General features: G+C 39.3%; 3 protein-coding genes across 3 annotated transcripts in view; 2 read left to right on the top strand and 1 right to left on the bottom strand.

Moving 5' to 3' along the window:
• Positions 1-3,159: 3,159 nt before the first annotated feature.
• LOC120484875 (glucose-dependent insulinotropic receptor) lies at positions 3,160-4,487 on the top strand. The gene has a single exon (XM_039680311.2). It carries the CDS (start codon positions 3,274-3,276, stop codon positions 4,357-4,359), a length of 1,086 nt encoding a protein of 361 aa, XP_039536245.2. The 5' UTR covers positions 3,160-3,273; the 3' UTR covers positions 4,360-4,487.
• Positions 4,488-5,553: 1,066 nt separating this feature from the next.
• Positions 5,554-8,754, top strand: rbmx2 (RNA binding motif protein X-linked 2). The gene is made up of 6 exons (XM_039680316.2): positions 5,554-5,637; positions 6,197-6,312; positions 6,954-7,005; positions 7,110-7,239; positions 8,020-8,200; positions 8,315-8,754. Exons 1-6 carry the CDS (start codon positions 5,633-5,635, stop codon positions 8,671-8,673), a joined length of 843 nt encoding a protein of 280 aa, XP_039536250.2. The 5' UTR covers positions 5,554-5,632; the 3' UTR covers positions 8,674-8,754.
• A 2,975-nt stretch (positions 8,755-11,729) lies between these two features.
• The window catches only part of siah2l (seven in absentia homolog 2 (Drosophila)-like), a 35,388-nt gene continuing 29,452 nt past the window's right edge, over positions 11,730-17,665 (bottom strand). Inside the window, exon 2 of the mRNA XM_039680312.2 lies at positions 11,730-14,903. Coding sequence (XP_039536246.2) covers positions 14,352-14,903 — 552 coding nt within the window. The 3' untranslated portion in view covers positions 11,730-14,351. The remainder of the gene's footprint in view (positions 14,904-17,665) is intronic.

Raw genomic sequence — 17,665 nt, 5'->3', positions numbered from 1 at the left:
ATAAAGTTAGAATTGTGAGATATAAAGTCAGAATTGTGAGATATAAAGTCAGAATTGCGAGATATAAAGTCAGAATTGTGAGATAGTCAGAATTGCGAGATATAAAGTCAGAATTGCGAGATATAAAGTCAGAATTGTGAGATAGTCAGAATTGCGAGATATAAAGTCAGAATTGCGAGATATAAAGTCAGAATTGCGATATAAAGTCAGAATTGTGAGATATAAAGTCAGAATTGTGAGATATAAAGTCAGAATTGCGAGATATAAAGTCAGAATTGCGAGATATAAAGTCAGAATTGTGACATATAAAGTCAGAATTGCGAGATATGAAGTCTGAATTGCGTGATATAAAGTCAGAATTGCGAGATATAAAGTCAGAATTGCGAGATATAAAGTCAGAATTGCGATATAAAGTCAGAATTGCGAGATATAAAGTCAGAATTGCGAGATATAAAGTCAGAATTGCGAGATATAAAGACAGAAGTGCGAGATATAAAGTCAGAATTGCGAGATATAAAGTCAGAATTGTGAGATATAAAGTCAGAATTGCGAGATATAAAGTCAGAATTGCGAGATATAAAGTCAGAATTGTGAGATATAAAGTCAGAATTGAGTGATATAAAGTCAGAATTGCGTGATATAAAGTCAGAATTGCGAGATATAAAGTCAGAATTGCGAGATATAAAGTCAGAATTGCGAGATATAAAGTCAGAATTGCGAGATATAAAGTCAGAATTGCGAGATATAAAGTCAGAATTGCGAGATATAAAGTCAGAATTGCGAGATATAAAGTCAGAATTGCGTGATATAAAGTCAGAATTGCGAGATATAAAGTCAGAATTGCGAGATATAAAGTCAGAATTGCGAGATATAAAGTCAGAATTGCGAGATATAAAGTCAGAATTGCGAGATATAAAGTCAGAATTGCGAGATATAAAGTCAGAATTGCGAGATATAAAGTCAGAATTGCGAGATATAAAGTCAGAATTGCGAGATATAAAGTCAGAATTGCGAGATATAAAGTCAGAATTGCGAGATATAAAGTCAGAATTGCGAGATATAAAGTCAGAATTGCGAGATATAAAGTCAGAATTGCGTGATATAAAGTCAGAATTGTGAGATATAAAGTCAGAATTGCGAGATATAAAGTCAGAATTGCGAGATATAAAGACAGAAGTGCGAGATATAAAGTCAGAATTGCGAGATATAAAGTCAGAATTGAGAGATATAAAGTCAGAATTGAGAGATATAAAGTCAGAATTGCGAGATATAAAGTCAGAATTGTGAGATATAAAGTCAGAATTGCGAGATATAAAGTCAGAATTGCGAGATATAAAGTCAGAATTGCGAGATATAAAGTCAGAATTGCGAGATATAAAGTCAGAATTGCGAGATATAAAGTCAGAATTGCGAGATATAAAGTCAGAATTGTGAGATATAAAGTCAGAATTGCGAGATATAAAGTCAGAATTGCGAGATATAAAGTCAGAATTGCGAGATATAAAGTCAGAATTGCGAGATATAAAGTCAGAATTGCGAGATATAAAGTCAGAATTGCGAGATATAAAGACAGAAGTGCGAGATATAAAGTCAGAATTGTGAGATATAAAGTCAGAATTGTGAGATATAAAGTCAGAATTGTGAGATATAAAGTCAGAATTGCGAGATATAAAGTCAGAATTGCGAGATATAAAGTCAGAATTGTGAGATATAAAGTCAGAATTGCGAGATATAAAGTCAGAATTGCGAGATATAAAGTCAGAATTGCGAGATATAAAGACAGAAGTGCGTTTTTTATCTCACAATTCTGACTTTGTAACACATAATTGCAAGTTTATGTTGAAATTCTGACATCTTTTCTCAGAATTGTGAGATATAAACTCGCAATTGCGACTTATCAGGCCAATTCTAAGGGTAAAAAAAATACTTTTTCCTCCCTCAGAACAGTTTAAATCGGACAATTCTGACTTTATATCTCGCAATTGTGATATATAATGTCAGAATTGCAAGATGTAAACTTGCAATTGTGAGAAAAAAAAAGTCTGAATTGTGAGATAAAAAGTCGCAATTACCTTTGTTATTTTTCATTCTGTGGCGGAAACAAGCGTCCATAGCTTTCTTAATTTTGCACAAACTATCCCTTTAATTGCTTGAAAATGAAGATTAGATGTATGTTAAACTCACCGGGCACCATTCGAGACGCTGTTGTTTCTGTCCGGGTTCAGGCAAAAGAGTGACGCCACGCAATACGCACAGCACAACATCATGGAAAGCAGTCTCCGCTTTAAAGACATCTTCCCGAAGCTCTGAACGACCTGAAGGATATTCAGTATTCCTTTCAAAGAGCCCAAGACGTTGTGTGTCCTCCTCAAGGCGAACGGCGAGGGATAGACACACCGCTGCATCCAAGAGCTTTCTGTGGGCCGAGCAACAACTGCTGACCTAAATCCACGTTCAATAGCAGTGAAAAGTCTAGTAGGGATGAATAACATCACCACATTGTTGGCCGGTGGGAGTCAGGCTGTATTGTGCAGCAGTGTCATAAACAGATCTTTCCTGTGTGCAGATTTTGTGTGATTCGAAGCCCATTGTACTCGAGGGCTTTGACTCATTCACATGACTTCGAGAGGAAAGTTGAAGTGCATTATTGTGGAATCAATGCAACCCAAAGTATATCCATATTGGTTTGATAAAATGATAAAATGATAAAATGTCAAATGGTTTGGATAGGGTAAAGGTTTACTCACCCATGAGCGACTCTGTTTGTTCAGAGTTGGTTCACTCATGATTAATCACAGTGTCCACCCACTCTCCAAACCCATGTTCATCAGTTTCTCTTCCCCCTTTCTGTTTGTTCAGAGTAAGACTGATCCCTCGTGCTGACCGAGAGGCATCTAACTCAACACTCACTTGAAATCCTCAGTCGGAATATGTTTTCTGTTTAATTTATTGGAGTTCTGCTTTTCGTTTGCAAAAACATCTGGAAATCGACCAGCATCCTGAGATTTCTCCTCAATGAAAAGCCAAGGATAAAGACTTCATCAGTAGATCAGCTTTGTCTTTGTACTTCAGCAAGGTCAGCTTCATCATAATCGAATGCTCACGGATTTATCCGCTCAGAAGGAAGCATGCTCTTATGGGACCTGGATGACGGCCAGACAGAACAAGGGTCGGACAACGTTTGGCTTTTCCCAATGGGAGCAGAGAAAAATCTCCATTTCCTCCTCTTGAAAAGCATCGATATCTTGGTATGTTTAGCCATTTAATTCAACAATGATCGCTTTCAACGCGTCTCAGGAGAACTATAGGGGGACATCAGCCAGTCCTGAACTCAACACAACCCCTGGCATCAAAGAAACCGTAGTGTTGACCATGGGCTACATGCTCAGTGTCGGATCCGTGTTGATCATCTCTACCAACCTTCTCGTCGCCATCGCCCTGATCTCGCTCATCCGCAAAAGGGGCTACCAGAGTTGGTGTTTTGTTTTAAACCTCTCCATTGCGGACATCCTGGTAGGCCTGGCCATCACCGGCATCGCCACGGATGCTCTGGGGGGAAAGACGGCCTCCATGGACAAGGGCATCTGTTTGTTGCGCATGACCTTCGTCCTCGCGCCCACCGCGGCCTCCATCCTGACCATGTTCTTGATCTCACTGGACCGCTACGTCGCTATCAAGCTGCCCCTGCGCTATTCGCAGCTCATGAACGAGAAGATGATCGCCGGGGCTCTGGTTCTGGTCTGGCTCGTCTCAACGTTCGTGGGGTTTTTGCCCAGCTTTTTGAAAGCAATGCAGAGCAAAAACTACCACAAGGTCTGCACGTTCTTCTCCGTCATCGAGCCTAGGAGCATCATCGTGGTCTTCTGCCTGTTTTTCTTCCCACTACTCTCGGTCTTCATCTATTTCTACATGGACATCCTAAAGATCGCCTGCGGCCACCAGAAGCGCATCTGCGCCCAGCGATCCGGCCGCTACTGGGGTCACGTGAAAGCCCTGCGCACTGTGGCGATGCTGGTCGGCTGCTTCACTCTCTGCTGGTGCCCCTTTTTTGTGGTCAGTGTTGTGCAGGTGTCGTGTCCAAACTGTAAGCTTTATCACTTTCTGGAGAACCATCTGTGGCTGCTGGGACTCTCGAACTCCCTCATAAATCCCCTGGTGTACGCCTGCTGGCAGCGAGAGGTGAGGAACAAGATCTGCGCGCTCTTCGTCCGTGTTAAAGTCGTGTTGTGTTGTGTAAAACACTCCGAGACGGCGGACGGATACCCCACAGAGCATCCGACTGTCACTCAGTCTGTGGCGTTTCAGGACAAGATGGTCCAACCCCATCTCACGACCAAGTCGTACGAATTCGACGAATGATTAAAAAGTGGCTAATTCGTAACACGACCTCACTCATACGAATTTGCTAAATTGTGCATGTTTTACGAATTGGCCAATTCGTATGAATTCGTACGAATGACCTACCCCTTACCCCGCCCCTAAACCTAACCATCACGTGGGTTTAGACAAATCGTACGAATCATGCGTCGAATTCGTACGAATTGGTCGTGAGATAGTGTTGGATGGTCGGTCACGATTCCTGAACTATAGATTGCCGATAGAGTGGGAATGTCCTTTTAGTCCTTTGGTCATAGGAAACTGTAAAAGGTCTTGCTTCGTCGTTAATGGCTTTGTTAATGGATGTGGAGACCAGAGTATTTGTCGAAATAAAACAGACTTTATTTGCTTAACATGTCTGCTTGCAATGAACACATTACATTGAAAATATAACCATAGCACTTTGTTTGGTGATATAGAAAAAAGGTATGGGAAAGGAAGTCTGGTTAAAAGTAAAAATACGTACAATGAACTATTATTATATAAATTATACGAATGTTTATGTACTTTGTAGCAGTGTGTACACTTGCTAAAGAAGATGATATTTCAATGCTTATGCTTTGAGTTCAGTACAATGACAAAATTCAAGGAGTTCATTTAATATTGACCAAAACATGTTGTGACATTTATTTTTCACAATTATTTTTTTTTTCCCCGCTAGAATAATGGGGCTACATAAAAATATCGTCCTCCACAAGAATGGGGTTTTGGCATCAAAAGTTTCAAAAAGGCCAACCTCTACTTGGAAGACAAATTCAAAACTGTGCAAAAACTGTGCATAAATTGTCAAGTGTAAACAGTGACATTATTGTTAGAATAAGTGTAATAAATGAATTATTTTTTGACTAAAATTATAGGAGAGATTGACTTAGGCTATTTCAATGTTATTTCTACTTTTATTTAAATGTTACCATTACATTTATTTTATCGTAGACCATTTATTTTTGAACTAATTTTTTTATAGGCTATACATGTAGCTTATGTAAACGTGTGTTACGCTTTTTTTTATTCTGCCAATAAAACTATCAGTGTACGCTTCATGGTGTTCATTGGTTCTGCAGCTGTTGGCTAAAACTCGTTACAAAATATGAGAAATACACTTTCAGCTACAAACACACAATTAACGGAGAAATCTGAGTTTAACAGTCAGTTAACTACATATCCCACAATCCTTTTCAACAACCCGGAAAAAATAGCACCACGTTCACAACGCTAGTGGAACTAAATCCTTCCGGAGTGACTCCGGCTCGTCACTATGAAGTAAGTAATGTATGCTTACAAATGTAATATCTCCCTTACTTTTGTTGATATATGCTTTTATTAGTCTATACAGTTACTAGATCCCTCAGTAATGGAAAAGGAAATGTCGCTAAAGGTGAGCGCTAAACACCTAGCCTCAGTGTTTGTAGCATTAGCTAAAGCTAAATATTCATCTGGTAAAACATGAAACTACTTTTATACTTCGAATTCGATTTATTTATTCTTTTTGAATAATTTATAGGACATATAACAAGAAAATGAAAACATAAAACCACCACTCTTTCTGCATAAAGCGTGACAGTTATTATATAATTATAGGATACTGTATTATTACCATCATATTGGAAATTTGGGATAAAATGTTCGAATACAGTTGATATTAAAGCCGGAGTTAATTGTTTCGTAGTGAAATGTCATCTTAATGGAAGAATTATTAGTGATTCTGGTATCTTCATGCACAGACCACAACAGCATAATAATAAACATCATTAGAGAGAATGCATGTTTAGTTGTACTAAATAAGATCTAATGCAAATGTATGTTGATTATCTGTGTTCAGTCCACTCACCAAAGTGAAACTCATCAATGAACTGAATGAAAGAGAGGCTGAACTGGGTGTCAAAGACAGTGTGTCCTGGCATTCGGTCTATAAGGACAGCGCCTGGGTCTTCATCGGTAAGTGACTAGTTAGATATATTAGACTATTAGATTATAACACTGACAGTGTGCGGAAACAGAGCTGGGTGTGTGTACCTAGACCAGGACGGGTCCAGGGAAAGGTTTAATATATATATAATAAAATAATAATAATACGTTGATTTAGATCTATCATTCTATTAAATAAATAACTATCATTCTAAATAAATAAGTAATTTAAATAAATCACAAAAAATAATAAAATAAGAAAGACAGTGTAAAAAAAGTGTTGTACTAAATAAATCATTTGAATAAAATGCATAAAAATATTAAAATAAATAATACTTCTAACAGCACACTACTTTATTGAGTATAATAACATTAACGCAACACAAAAACTAAAAATGTTCTAAATAAAATTTTATGCATATTTATAATTTAAATGTTTCACAGTACAAGTTGTATATTTAAATGAAATGCTCTCAGGATGTGCCAGATGGTGGCAGCGTTCACCAGTTTCAGCAAACGTGTTCTTCTGATCACACTCTGATTGGACCTTTAATTCATATTAATTACTCGCATTCATTTGCCAGATTAAAGAGAACCATTTCAAGAATTGCATAATACTTGACCTGTATTTCCTGATCATTTCTTTGAGGTAAATATGTTGTGATCTGCAGGTGGATTTCCATATGATCTGACGGAAGGAGACATCATCTGTGTGTTCTCTCAGTAAGTCGTAAACACATCACACACACCATCCTGCAGTGCTTCTGTATTATCTCTTGTTAGTGAAGTGTAATCCTCCTCTGTGTGTGTGTGTGTGTGTGTGCCAGGTACGGAGAGATCGCCAACATCAACCTGGTGCGAGATAAGAAGACGGGCAAGTCTAAAGGGTTCTGCTTCCTGTGCTATGAGGACCAGCGGAGCACCGTTCTGGCCGTCGATAACTTTAATGGAATCAAGGTGAACGGCTGTTCCAGTTACTACTGGAATATATCTGTTGTGATTTATATAAACTATTTATATATAGAATTGAAGAGTTTAGATGCAAAAGCCTCTAAGTGCCATTTGAAATTTTCTTCTAGAATGATCATTTTTATCAAGCTTGTATATTTAAGTTCAGTGATTTCAATGATAATTACCTATTAATTGTTATTTAAGTGAAATTACTGAACTTAAATATACAAGTTTGATAAAAATCATCATTAAAGAAGAAAATTTCAAATGGCATTTAGAGGCTTTTGCATCTGAACTCTTCAATTGGTAAATGCTAGCCTAGTTGTGGATCAGTGACATCATTAGTATCCGCGCTTTTTAAAAAAATCGTAAAAAATCTAATTTTTAGAAATAAAGGTTTTTGGTTTTTTTACAATATCGTGCATATTACATTTTGGGGAGTCGCACATGACATTTTGCAACCTTAACAAACAATCTTGTTATAAAAATGCAAAATAATTTCATTTAATATAATTTAAATGTATTATTTAATTAATATTTATATATTTAATTTTATATTTTTAGTTTTTCCTTACAAACCATATTGCTATAAAAAGGCTAAATTATTATATTTTATTTAATATAGTTTATAATATAATTGAAATGTATTATTGTTTATATATTTAATTTGATATTATTTTGTTTTTCTTCATTAGTTATCAGGGCCTATATACACACATATATATATATATTTACATTTTTGACGTCATGAATTTGATCTTTTTGAATTGTTTTTCTGCTCTACAGATTAAGGGTCGAACCATACGCGTGGACCATGTCGCAAACTACCGTCCACCAAAGGACACAGACGACATCGATGATGTCACCAAACGTTTGCGAGAGGAGGGATGCGCTCCCAGCATGCCCCAGCCTTCAGAGAGCGAGTCTGAGGAAGAGGATGCCGTACCTGTGAAAAAGCCCAAAAAAGGTGAGCAGAGGCGGACTCGGTTCAGTGAAGGAAATATAGCTTTTTTATATATATTTAACAAGTTCACGTATTTATTAATTTAATAACGGATTGGCTCATGTTGTCAAACCTCAGATAAAAAGGAGAAGAAGAAAAAGAAGAAGGAAAAGAAAGAGAAGAAAAGGGGGCTGAAGGAAGAGAAACGTGAGACGTCAGCGTCTTTCCCTGTCCGAGTGAAGAAGGAGAAGGAGGACGCGGCGTACGAGAAGTACGCTGGGAAAACACAGGCCGGGACCAGGAGGGACAGAGCCGGACCGGATCCCCGAGAGGACGAGGACAGATTCAGAGAGAGGAACAGAGAGGGCATGAGACACGAAGACGCCAGAGGAAGAGGGAGATATGAGGAACGAGAGCGAGACCGAAGGGAGCGAGACCGCCGAGGGTTTGCCAAACACAGAGATCACAGTCGTGAAAGAGAACACAGCCGAGATTGAGCTGGGATTGATTTATACTAATTTTGTGTTTTTGTGTGTGTAATTTGAAAATGTAAATAAATCTTTTTTTTTTTTATTAAACATCTGTCTGGAGTAATTAACTGTATAATGGCCACCTGATATCACACAATAATACTCATTTACAGTTTTGGGGAAAGTCACATTTAAAAGTAATTACAATATTATATTATTATAAGTAGTTACAATATTGTGTATTACTCCCTTATTTTTGTTAAGTTACTTTATTAAAATTACGTGAACTGTTGCGGGTAACGCTGTCCAATCGAAGTGATGACGTCACTTTGTAGGACAACTCGGAAGCTAGCGGCGCATGGGTTCCCTCAGTCGAAAAGCAGACATTTGGAAAATCGCAAAAAAATAAGATCTGTGTTTAACAAAGAGTTGTGACCCTTACACGTTTTGTCTATCAAGATAATCTTTACAAGTTAATCCAAAATGTATACATTTCGAAGCCTAAATAAAGTTTTTTAAAAACACAAGCAGACTCAATAAAGTTTTAAAAAAACACAAGCAGGTTATTACTGTGTTCTGTGCCATAGATCAAAACGTGAAAATATTTAGAGGCTTTGTTCACCACAGACCTTATTTCAGCCGATTTAGCAAAAACGCATTCAAAAATCCCATAGGCTTTAGAGCGAGGGTACCGTAATGCTAAAAGGCTAACTCACTTCCGCGTTATGGCCTACAGAGTGACGTCGCAACTTCGGCACTCGATTACGTTTGCTGGGGAAGTTCGTGTAAGACAAATCTGTGCAGATTTAGTGCCAATACTCAACTCGTGAGTCAATTCAATTCAACTTTATTCGCCATGTATACAGATACTAGGTTTTACTTTACTAGTTACTTTAAAAAAGTAATCTGATTACATAACTCGAGTTACTTGTAATGCATTACCCCAAACACGTTTGTTTGACAAATAAATAATCTTTATTTGAGTTTAAATGGTACAAAAGCCAAAAATGTCTTGATGAACAGTGTCAACTGAATACTCTAAAATCAAGATGATGCAATCAAACTACACCAATCATTATGGATTCAGTTGTAAAACTATTAAAAGACATTTAGTTAAGAGCGTGAAGTAAAAAAAAAAAAAAAGATATATCTATATCAGACCAAGCAGGTTTGCACATTATCCACTCATACCTGTTCAACAGGAAACCGCATGTCATCACTAATATTTCAAATGATCGCTATTGCCACATCAACATATTCAATAATCGAGCAACACAACTACACAAACATAAACACACTGAATGTGTGTGTAATAAACAGAGTTGTGAATGTGGTTTGTCGTGGTGAATTCGTCTAGCTTGTCTAATGATAAAAATTACCATTTTTATGTCCAAAATAATTGATTTCGGTAGCAAAACGCCAGTTGGCGCAACCGTTTATACTGCAAATGATTAAAATTGCCCTTATACGTAATATCATTAGCTACTGTTCAATTCAAGTCAAATATGAATAATCCAATAATTGGCCAATCAGGAGTCTTGCAGATGTGACCCCATTAGTCTTGATCTGTCACAGACACTAAAGACTCAAGTCAATACTCAAGGTTAAAGGTCAAATGTTTGTTTGTACGGTCACTTTCGTAAGATGTCCCTCTTTTCATGCTCTCCCTCGAGTACATCGCAGACCCCGGACTGAACCGGTTATCAATAAAGAAGCAGCCGGGGCTTTGGATTTAGCGCTCGTTTGCTGTCGTAAGTGGCCTTAATATTAACATTTTTAGCCCGTATTTCACAAACTATAATTATGTGAATTATTCAGCATAAGAATGTTCACATCAGTCTTTATCAATGTAACATTATATAATTAAACAGGTCAAGAGCAAACATTAGGTTTCTGCAGAAACACCATTCGTGGTGGAAAGCAAAATAAAAGCGCACTAAAAAAGGTTCTGCCTTACAATTTTAAGGACAATCAATTCATTTACACTTAAATTACATTAAATTTGAGTTTGTTTTTGAGTCTTTTGGTGAGTTAAAGTATTGGAAAAACACGTCATAACTTATTGATCATTATCATTTTTTTACGGTGTAGATTTTGTTGGCAAAGCGAGTCTAATATATTGCAGTAACTGTTGTAGTAATGCGACAGTAATGCCTCTAATCCAATCATCAACTGATATATCCATAGAACAAAAGTCCCGGCCCAACTATTTATTTTACGATAACCCGTTTCATTTGGATGTACTACAATACATGTCAACTTTAACCTTACATTTATCCATTCAATATTGTTTTTCCTCGATGAATGCATTTTAAAATAACGAGGGTTTGTCTCACTGGTTGGCATAGGAAATGGGAAAAAGCAAATTTCATCCAGTATATTCTAGTGCCTGATGGGAAGTTGTTTATTCGCCAGTTCATTAGGATGTGCTGCTCAATATTGATCATGATGGCTTGATTGCGAGGCATGGCACCCGCTGGCTTCATTAAAATGCATTTATTCTGTTTTAGGTTCACCTCGGTGTGAATGCTGTGGGAGATAGACAGATGGCTTGTGGTCTATTTTGACATGGTATGTTTCGCTACAACAAGCTGGAATTAAGAGCACTGATAGATCTGTGCATTACTTGATAATCCAAACCTATGAGGCTATTTTTCCCATTACTATTGTTTTTGTAGTCACATCACCCAGACTGAGGGCTTGCCGTCCACATGCACGTACTCCATCCTGATCAACTCACATTTACTGTTTTATACAGAACTTAAAATGATGGAAGAGCTACTCACCCTCCATTTGGTTTAACAGCATCATTTAAAGGTGATGTCCCGTAGATACCTTGACAGATTTACAGATCTACTAAATGCGTCAGACTAAGAGAATTAAAAAACAAACAAAAACAATGTACAAGAATTTTCTACTTGGAATGAATGGGCTCGATTCCTCATTAGCATATTTAGTTGCCATGACGACTGCATGTGGAGAGCACAACCATGAGGACGAGAGTCTGTCCGGAGACGCTTTCATCACATGTGGTCTATAAATGCATGAATTCATCAACAAAACAGAATACATTTGCTCTAGAACAGATTTATAAAACATTTAATGTACATTTTTTTAAATTATTATTTTCCAGAGAGAATGAAATAGGAGCTGAGGATGTGAAGTTGTGCATCAAACTTGGGATCTCGTCACAGACCGACCACATTCAGGGATCTCGATGCTCTCGCGCACACGCACACACACGCACACACACACACACACACACACGTCTCCAAAGTCTTCAGAGGTATTTGATAAGAGGGTCCATATAGTCGAACAGTGTAAATGAAATGCTTTCTGTGAACACACATAATGCCACTTTGTAAATTGTGTAAAAGTCTCTTTCAAGACACTGGAGGTTTGGAGCACAGTGACCTGACCCCGTCGCACTGGAGTCCCAGAAGAAGGCAGACTCCAGAAAAGACTACGTTTGTATACAAGTAAGGCATTGTGGGTCCATTCTCAAGGGGAGAGTGAGGAATCGCTCAGAATCTAGACTAAAACAATCATTTGAAATTTTAGACTCAACAAGAACAACAAATATCAACAAAACTAAAGTTGTTTATATATTTACAAAAGCGTTCCTCAATCTTACAGATTACCTTCAATATATAGAAAGAAAAACTACAAAGACAACAAAACCAGTCAGAATCGGACACTTAAAGGAGTAGTTCACCCCCCCCCCTGATAATTTACTCACCCCCGTGTCATCCAAGATCTCCATGTCTTTCTTTCTTCAGTCGAAAAGAAATGAAGGTTTTTGATGAAAACATTCCAGGATTTTCTCCATATAATGGACTTCAATGGGGTCCAAAAGACAGTTTCAGTGCAAACTGTTCAAAGGGCTTTAAACGATTCCAGACGATGAATAAGGGTCTTATCAAGCGAAACGGTCACTCATTTAATTAATAAATAGCTCAAATGGTCACCCTGCTGTTCTGTGACGTGCGTTTGTGACTCTCCTGTTCGAACTCGTTCATTAAAATGAACAAATCTTTTTCCTGTCATTTGGTTGAATCAATTGGTTGAATCAATGAATGAAATGAACGAATTGACTCGAACAGGAGAGTCACGGAAAAAAGATTTGTTCATTTTGATGAATAAGTTCAAACAGGAGAGTCACAGAAAAAGATTTGTTCATTTTGATGAACGAGTTCGAACAGGAGAGTCATGAACGCGCATCACAGAACAGAGCAAGGCGAGCATTTGAGCTTATAAAACTTAAACTGTGTTACTTATATTTTTTTAATGATCGTTTCGCTTGATAAGACCCTTATTCATCATCTGGAATCGTTTAAAGCCCTTTGAACAGTTTGCACTGAAACTCTCTGTTGGACCCCATTGAAGTCCATTATATGGAGAAAATCCTGGAATGTTTTCATCAAAAACCTTAATTTCTTTTCGACTGAAGAAAGAAAGACATGGACATCTTGGATGACACGGGGGTGAGTAAATTATCAGCAAAAGTTTTTTGAAAAGTGAACTACTCCTTTAATCATTGGGAAAATTGTGCGCAGGCTTACATACAGTCATTGGTGACAAGATAATTTACGCAAAGGTGGAACACCTATGTTAAAGAAATAGTTCTTTAAAAAAAAAATAATAATCTGAAATCTGTACGATTTCCTCTACCCTATGAAACACATAAGCCGTCGTCTAGCTAAATGTGCTGCTCTTTTTCATACAATGAAAGTGAAAGGCATGATCTTAAGCTTTAGGCGTTCCTCACCCAATGCGATCGTATGGCTCGAGAAGACTAAATGTATGTATGGTGCTTTGTTTTTTTTTTTGGTCCCCATCCACATTCATTGTATTGAAAGAGAACAGATATTCTGTTAAACTTCAGCCTTTGTGTCCCACAAAAAGTGTTACAACACAACATGAGGGCGAATAAATATTGACAGATTTACCATCGGTGGGTCAACTATCCATTTAAAAATCAGCATCATGTACAAATATATCTAAGAGAATATTATTAGATCGTGGGTAACAGAACATCTGAAAAGATTGGCTGTAGTTCTGTCATTTCATGGAGCTGATGATGTTGATTACAAACCAATTCTCTCCTCTGGATAAGTTAACAGATGACCACAAATTAACTTATCTCCATCTTGCAACATTGAGGACAGATATAGTGTAAAAAAAAACAAACAAACAAAAAAACAGAGGTTAGATTCTTGCCTTACAAACATGGTGGCGCTGTGGTTATTTTTGCAAGTGAATTTTATTTCCACCATGCACACACTGCATCTCCACCACGGATATTGTTTCATCAAGCCATTATACAACTATACATTGCCATGGATCCACTCGATATCCCGAGAGGAAAACCGAAGTAGTCAGTGCAGGTTTTGTACACATCGGTTTTCTGAGGCAAATGTTACACATTCATGCCTACAACCTTCCCGATTCTGTGAAGCTAGATCCACTCGTCGAGATCCGGGCCGGACATTCCAGACAATGAAAGTTTACCGGCGGGGAATCAGAAGGTGAAAATCTCCATTGCACTTCTTCACCTGACGGCACACTCCCCTCTTTATCTCCTAACCTGCAGCTGAATCTGGAAAGTCTGCGTTCTCTTGAACAGAAATATACACGAATGCATACGTCTCCCAACCGTCGCCTTCCGAATCCGCACTCGATGGAAAGAGCCTAACGCTGCCACCTCAGCACATGGAGATGGTCACGTTAATACCCAGATTGCCGTTGTCTGCGAACAGGTGAGCGATAGAGGTATCAAACACGAGACAGTCACTGTTCATGATGGCCGCCGCTACACCGTCGTGGATGGAGCGCGGCGTGGCCTCCCACGTGAGCCGCCTACGGTTGCCGTTCAACTCCAGGCGGTAGGCAAAGTTCTCCGCTTGCTTTCGCGTGCCAATGAGCAGCACGATGGCAAAGAACTGCTGGTGGCCCTCGTATTTCTCCTGCTTCTCCAGAACCAGCATGAAGTGGTGTCCGAAACACGACTGCATCATGACCCAGTCCACGGCCCCCGGTAGGTTGATATCCGTGGCCAGGAAGACAATGTCCTCGCCCTGTAAGGTGGTGATGGATTTGTGGGCATGCATGAGATGTGGCATGACGGCCTCCAGGGAGCCCTGCCATTTACAGGAGGCCCCCGGGCATGGGCAGGTGTACGGGCGAAACTCACACACTTCTTCGTGTTCTGGCTTCTCGCTGTGGTGCAGGGACAGCAGACATCCAGCCGAGGCATACTGTTGGGGAAAAGAAGGAAAGAGACATTAATAAAAGGTACAAAACTGAAAGTGAAGAGTGAGTCCTCGGGTAAGTAATGGGAAAACACTGGGGACGCACCGAATATTCGGCCGGCGAAAATTTTCGGTTTCCGTTTGCGTCATCACAACATTTCGGCCGTATTGTTTCGGTGATGAAAAGCTTTCGAAAATTTTCGGACAAAAAAAATGGCCCAGAAGCGCTTCTTCGGTTTTCAGCCGGAAATTTTCGAAAGCCTTTCATCACCGAAACAATACGGCCGAAATGTTGTGATGACGCAAACGGAAAACGCGACCTGCATGTGCTTGTCTGAAGCAACATGTCTGCGGACCGCGGTGTGGACGCATTTCAGTATATCTGATTTGTGCGCTCACACCAAACGTGAATAGAGCGATTAAATGATTTCGAATGAAGTCAAAGTAAAGACACTTTAAGACAGTTCTGCGGCGCGAATGAGGAGTTTTGCACGAATGACGCGAATAGAGCGTCTCGCACGAATGAAGTCAATGTAAAGACGGTTCTACGGCTCGAATGAGGAGTTTTGCGTGAATGATTTCATATGAAGTAAATGTAAAGACACTAAGACGGTGCTGCGGCGCGAATGAGGAGTTTTGCACGAATGACGCGAATAGAGCGTCTCGCACGAATGAAGTCAAATTAAAAACACTTTAAGACGGTTCTGCGGCACGAATGAGGAATTTTGCGTGAATGATTTCGAATGAAGTCAAAGTAAAGACACTTTAAGACGGTTCTGTGGCGCGAATGAGGAGTTTTGCACGAATGACGCGAATAGAGCGTCTCGCACGAATGAAGTCAAATTAAAAACACTTTAAGACGGTTCTGCGGCACGAATGAGGAATTTTGCGTGAATGATTTCGAATGAAGTCAAAGTAAAGACACTTTAAGACGGTTCTGCGGCGCGAATGAGGAGTTTTGCACGAATGACGCGAATAGAGCGTCTCGCACGAATGAAGTCAATGTAAAGACGGTTCTACGGCTCGAATGAGGAATTTTGCGTGAATGATTTCATATGAAGTAAATGTAAAGACACTTTAAGACGGTGCTGCGGCGCGAATGAGGAGTTTTGCACGAATGACGCGAATAGAGCGTCTCGCACGAATGAAGTCAAATTAAAAACACTTTAAGACGGTTCTGCGGCACGAATGAGGAATTTTGCGTGAATGATTTCGAATGAAGTCAAAGTAAAGACACTTTAAGACGGTTCTGCGGCGCGAATGAGGAGTTTTGCACGAATGACGCGAATAGAGCGTCTCGCACGAATGAAGTCAATGTAAAGACGGTTCTACGGCTCGAATGAGGAGTTTTGCGTGAATGATTTCATATGAAGTAAATGTAAAGACACTTTAAGACGGTGCTGCGGCGCGAATGAGGAGTTTTGCACGAATGACGCGAATAGAGCGTCTCGCACGAATGAAGTCAAATTAAAAACACTTTAAGACGGTTCTGCGGCACGAATGAGGAATTTTGTGTGAATGACGCGAATGATTTCAAATGAAGTCAATATAAAGACACTTTAAGAGGTTCTGCGGCACGAATGAGGAGTTTTGCGCAAATGACGTGAATAGAGCGTCTGGCGTGAATGATTTCAAATGAAGTCAATATAAAGACACTTTAAGAGGTTCTGTGGCGCGAATGAGGAGTTTTGCGCAAATGACGTGAATAGAGCGTCTGGCGTGAATGATTTCGGATGAAGTCAATGTAAAGACATGTTAAGGCAGTTCTGCGGCATGAATGAGGAGCTTGGCGCGAATGGAGCGAAAGAAGTCAATGTAAAGACGCGTTAAGACGGTTCTGCGGCGCGAATGAGGAGTTTTGCGCGAATGATGCGAATAGTGTCTCGCACGAATGAAGTCAAAGTAAAGACACTTTAAGACAGTTCTGCGGCGCGAATGAGGAGTTTTACACGAATAACGCGAATAGAGTGTCTCGCGCGAATGAAGTCAATGTAAAGACGGTTCTACGGCTTGAATGAGGAGTTTTGCGTGAATGATTTCATATGAAGTAAATGTAAAGACACTTTAAGACAGTGCTGCGGCGCGAATGAGGAGTTTTACACGAATGACGCGAATAGAGCGTCTCGCACGAATGAAGTCAAATTAAAAACACTTTAAGACGGTTCTGCGGCACGAATGAGGAATTTTGTGTGAATGACGCGAATGATTTCAAATGAAGTCAATATAAAGACACTTTAAGAGGTTCTGCGGCACGAATGAGGAGTTTTGCGCAAATGACGTGAATAGAGCGTCTGGCGTGAATGATTTCAAATGAAGTCAATATAAAGACACTTTAAGAGGTTCTGTGGCGCGAATGAGGAGTTTTGCGCGAATGACGTGAATAGAGCGTCTGGCGTGAATGATTTCGGATGAAGTCAATGTAAAGACATGTTAAGACGGTTCTGCGGCGCGAATGAGGAGTTTTACACGAATAACGCGAATAGAGCGTCTCGCGCGAATGAAGTCAATGTAAAGACGGTTCTACGGCTCGAATGAGGAGTTTTGCGTGAATGATTTCATATGAAGTAAATGTAAAGACACTTTAAGACGGTGCTGCGGCGCGAATGAGGAGTTTTGCACGAATGACGCGAATAGAGCGTCTCGCACGAATGAAGTCAAATTAAAAACACTTTAAGACGGTTCTGCGGCACGAATGAGGAATTTTGCGTGAATGATTTCGAATGAAGTCAAAGTAAAGACACTTTAAGACGGTTCTGCGGCGCGAATGA

This window comes from Pimephales promelas, chromosome 19 (genome assembly GCF_988280905.1).
Source record: "Pimephales promelas chromosome 19, fPimPro1.hap1.1, whole genome shotgun sequence".
NCBI classification, from domain to species: Eukaryota; Metazoa; Chordata; class Actinopteri; order Cypriniformes; family Leuciscidae; genus Pimephales; species Pimephales promelas.
Note: the sequence above shows the minus strand (reverse complement) of the source record. Positions and strands in the feature narration are given on the sequence as shown.

What these genes read in the sequence shown, in the direction of transcription:
- LOC120484875 (XM_039680311.2), top strand. Translation starts at nt 3,274, where the DNA reads ATGATCGCTTTCAACGCGTCTCAGGAGAACTATAGGGGGACATCAGCC.
- rbmx2 (XM_039680316.2), top strand. An exon ending in CAGCGCCTGGGTCTTCATCG is followed by an intron (nt 6,313 to 6,953) that starts GTAAGTGACTAG and finishes TGTGATCTGCAG; the next exon opens with GTGGATTTCCATATGATCTG. An exon ending in ATAACTTTAATGGAATCAAG is followed by an intron (nt 7,240 to 8,019) that starts GTGAACGGCTGT and finishes TCTGCTCTACAG; the next exon opens with ATTAAGGGTCGAACCATACG.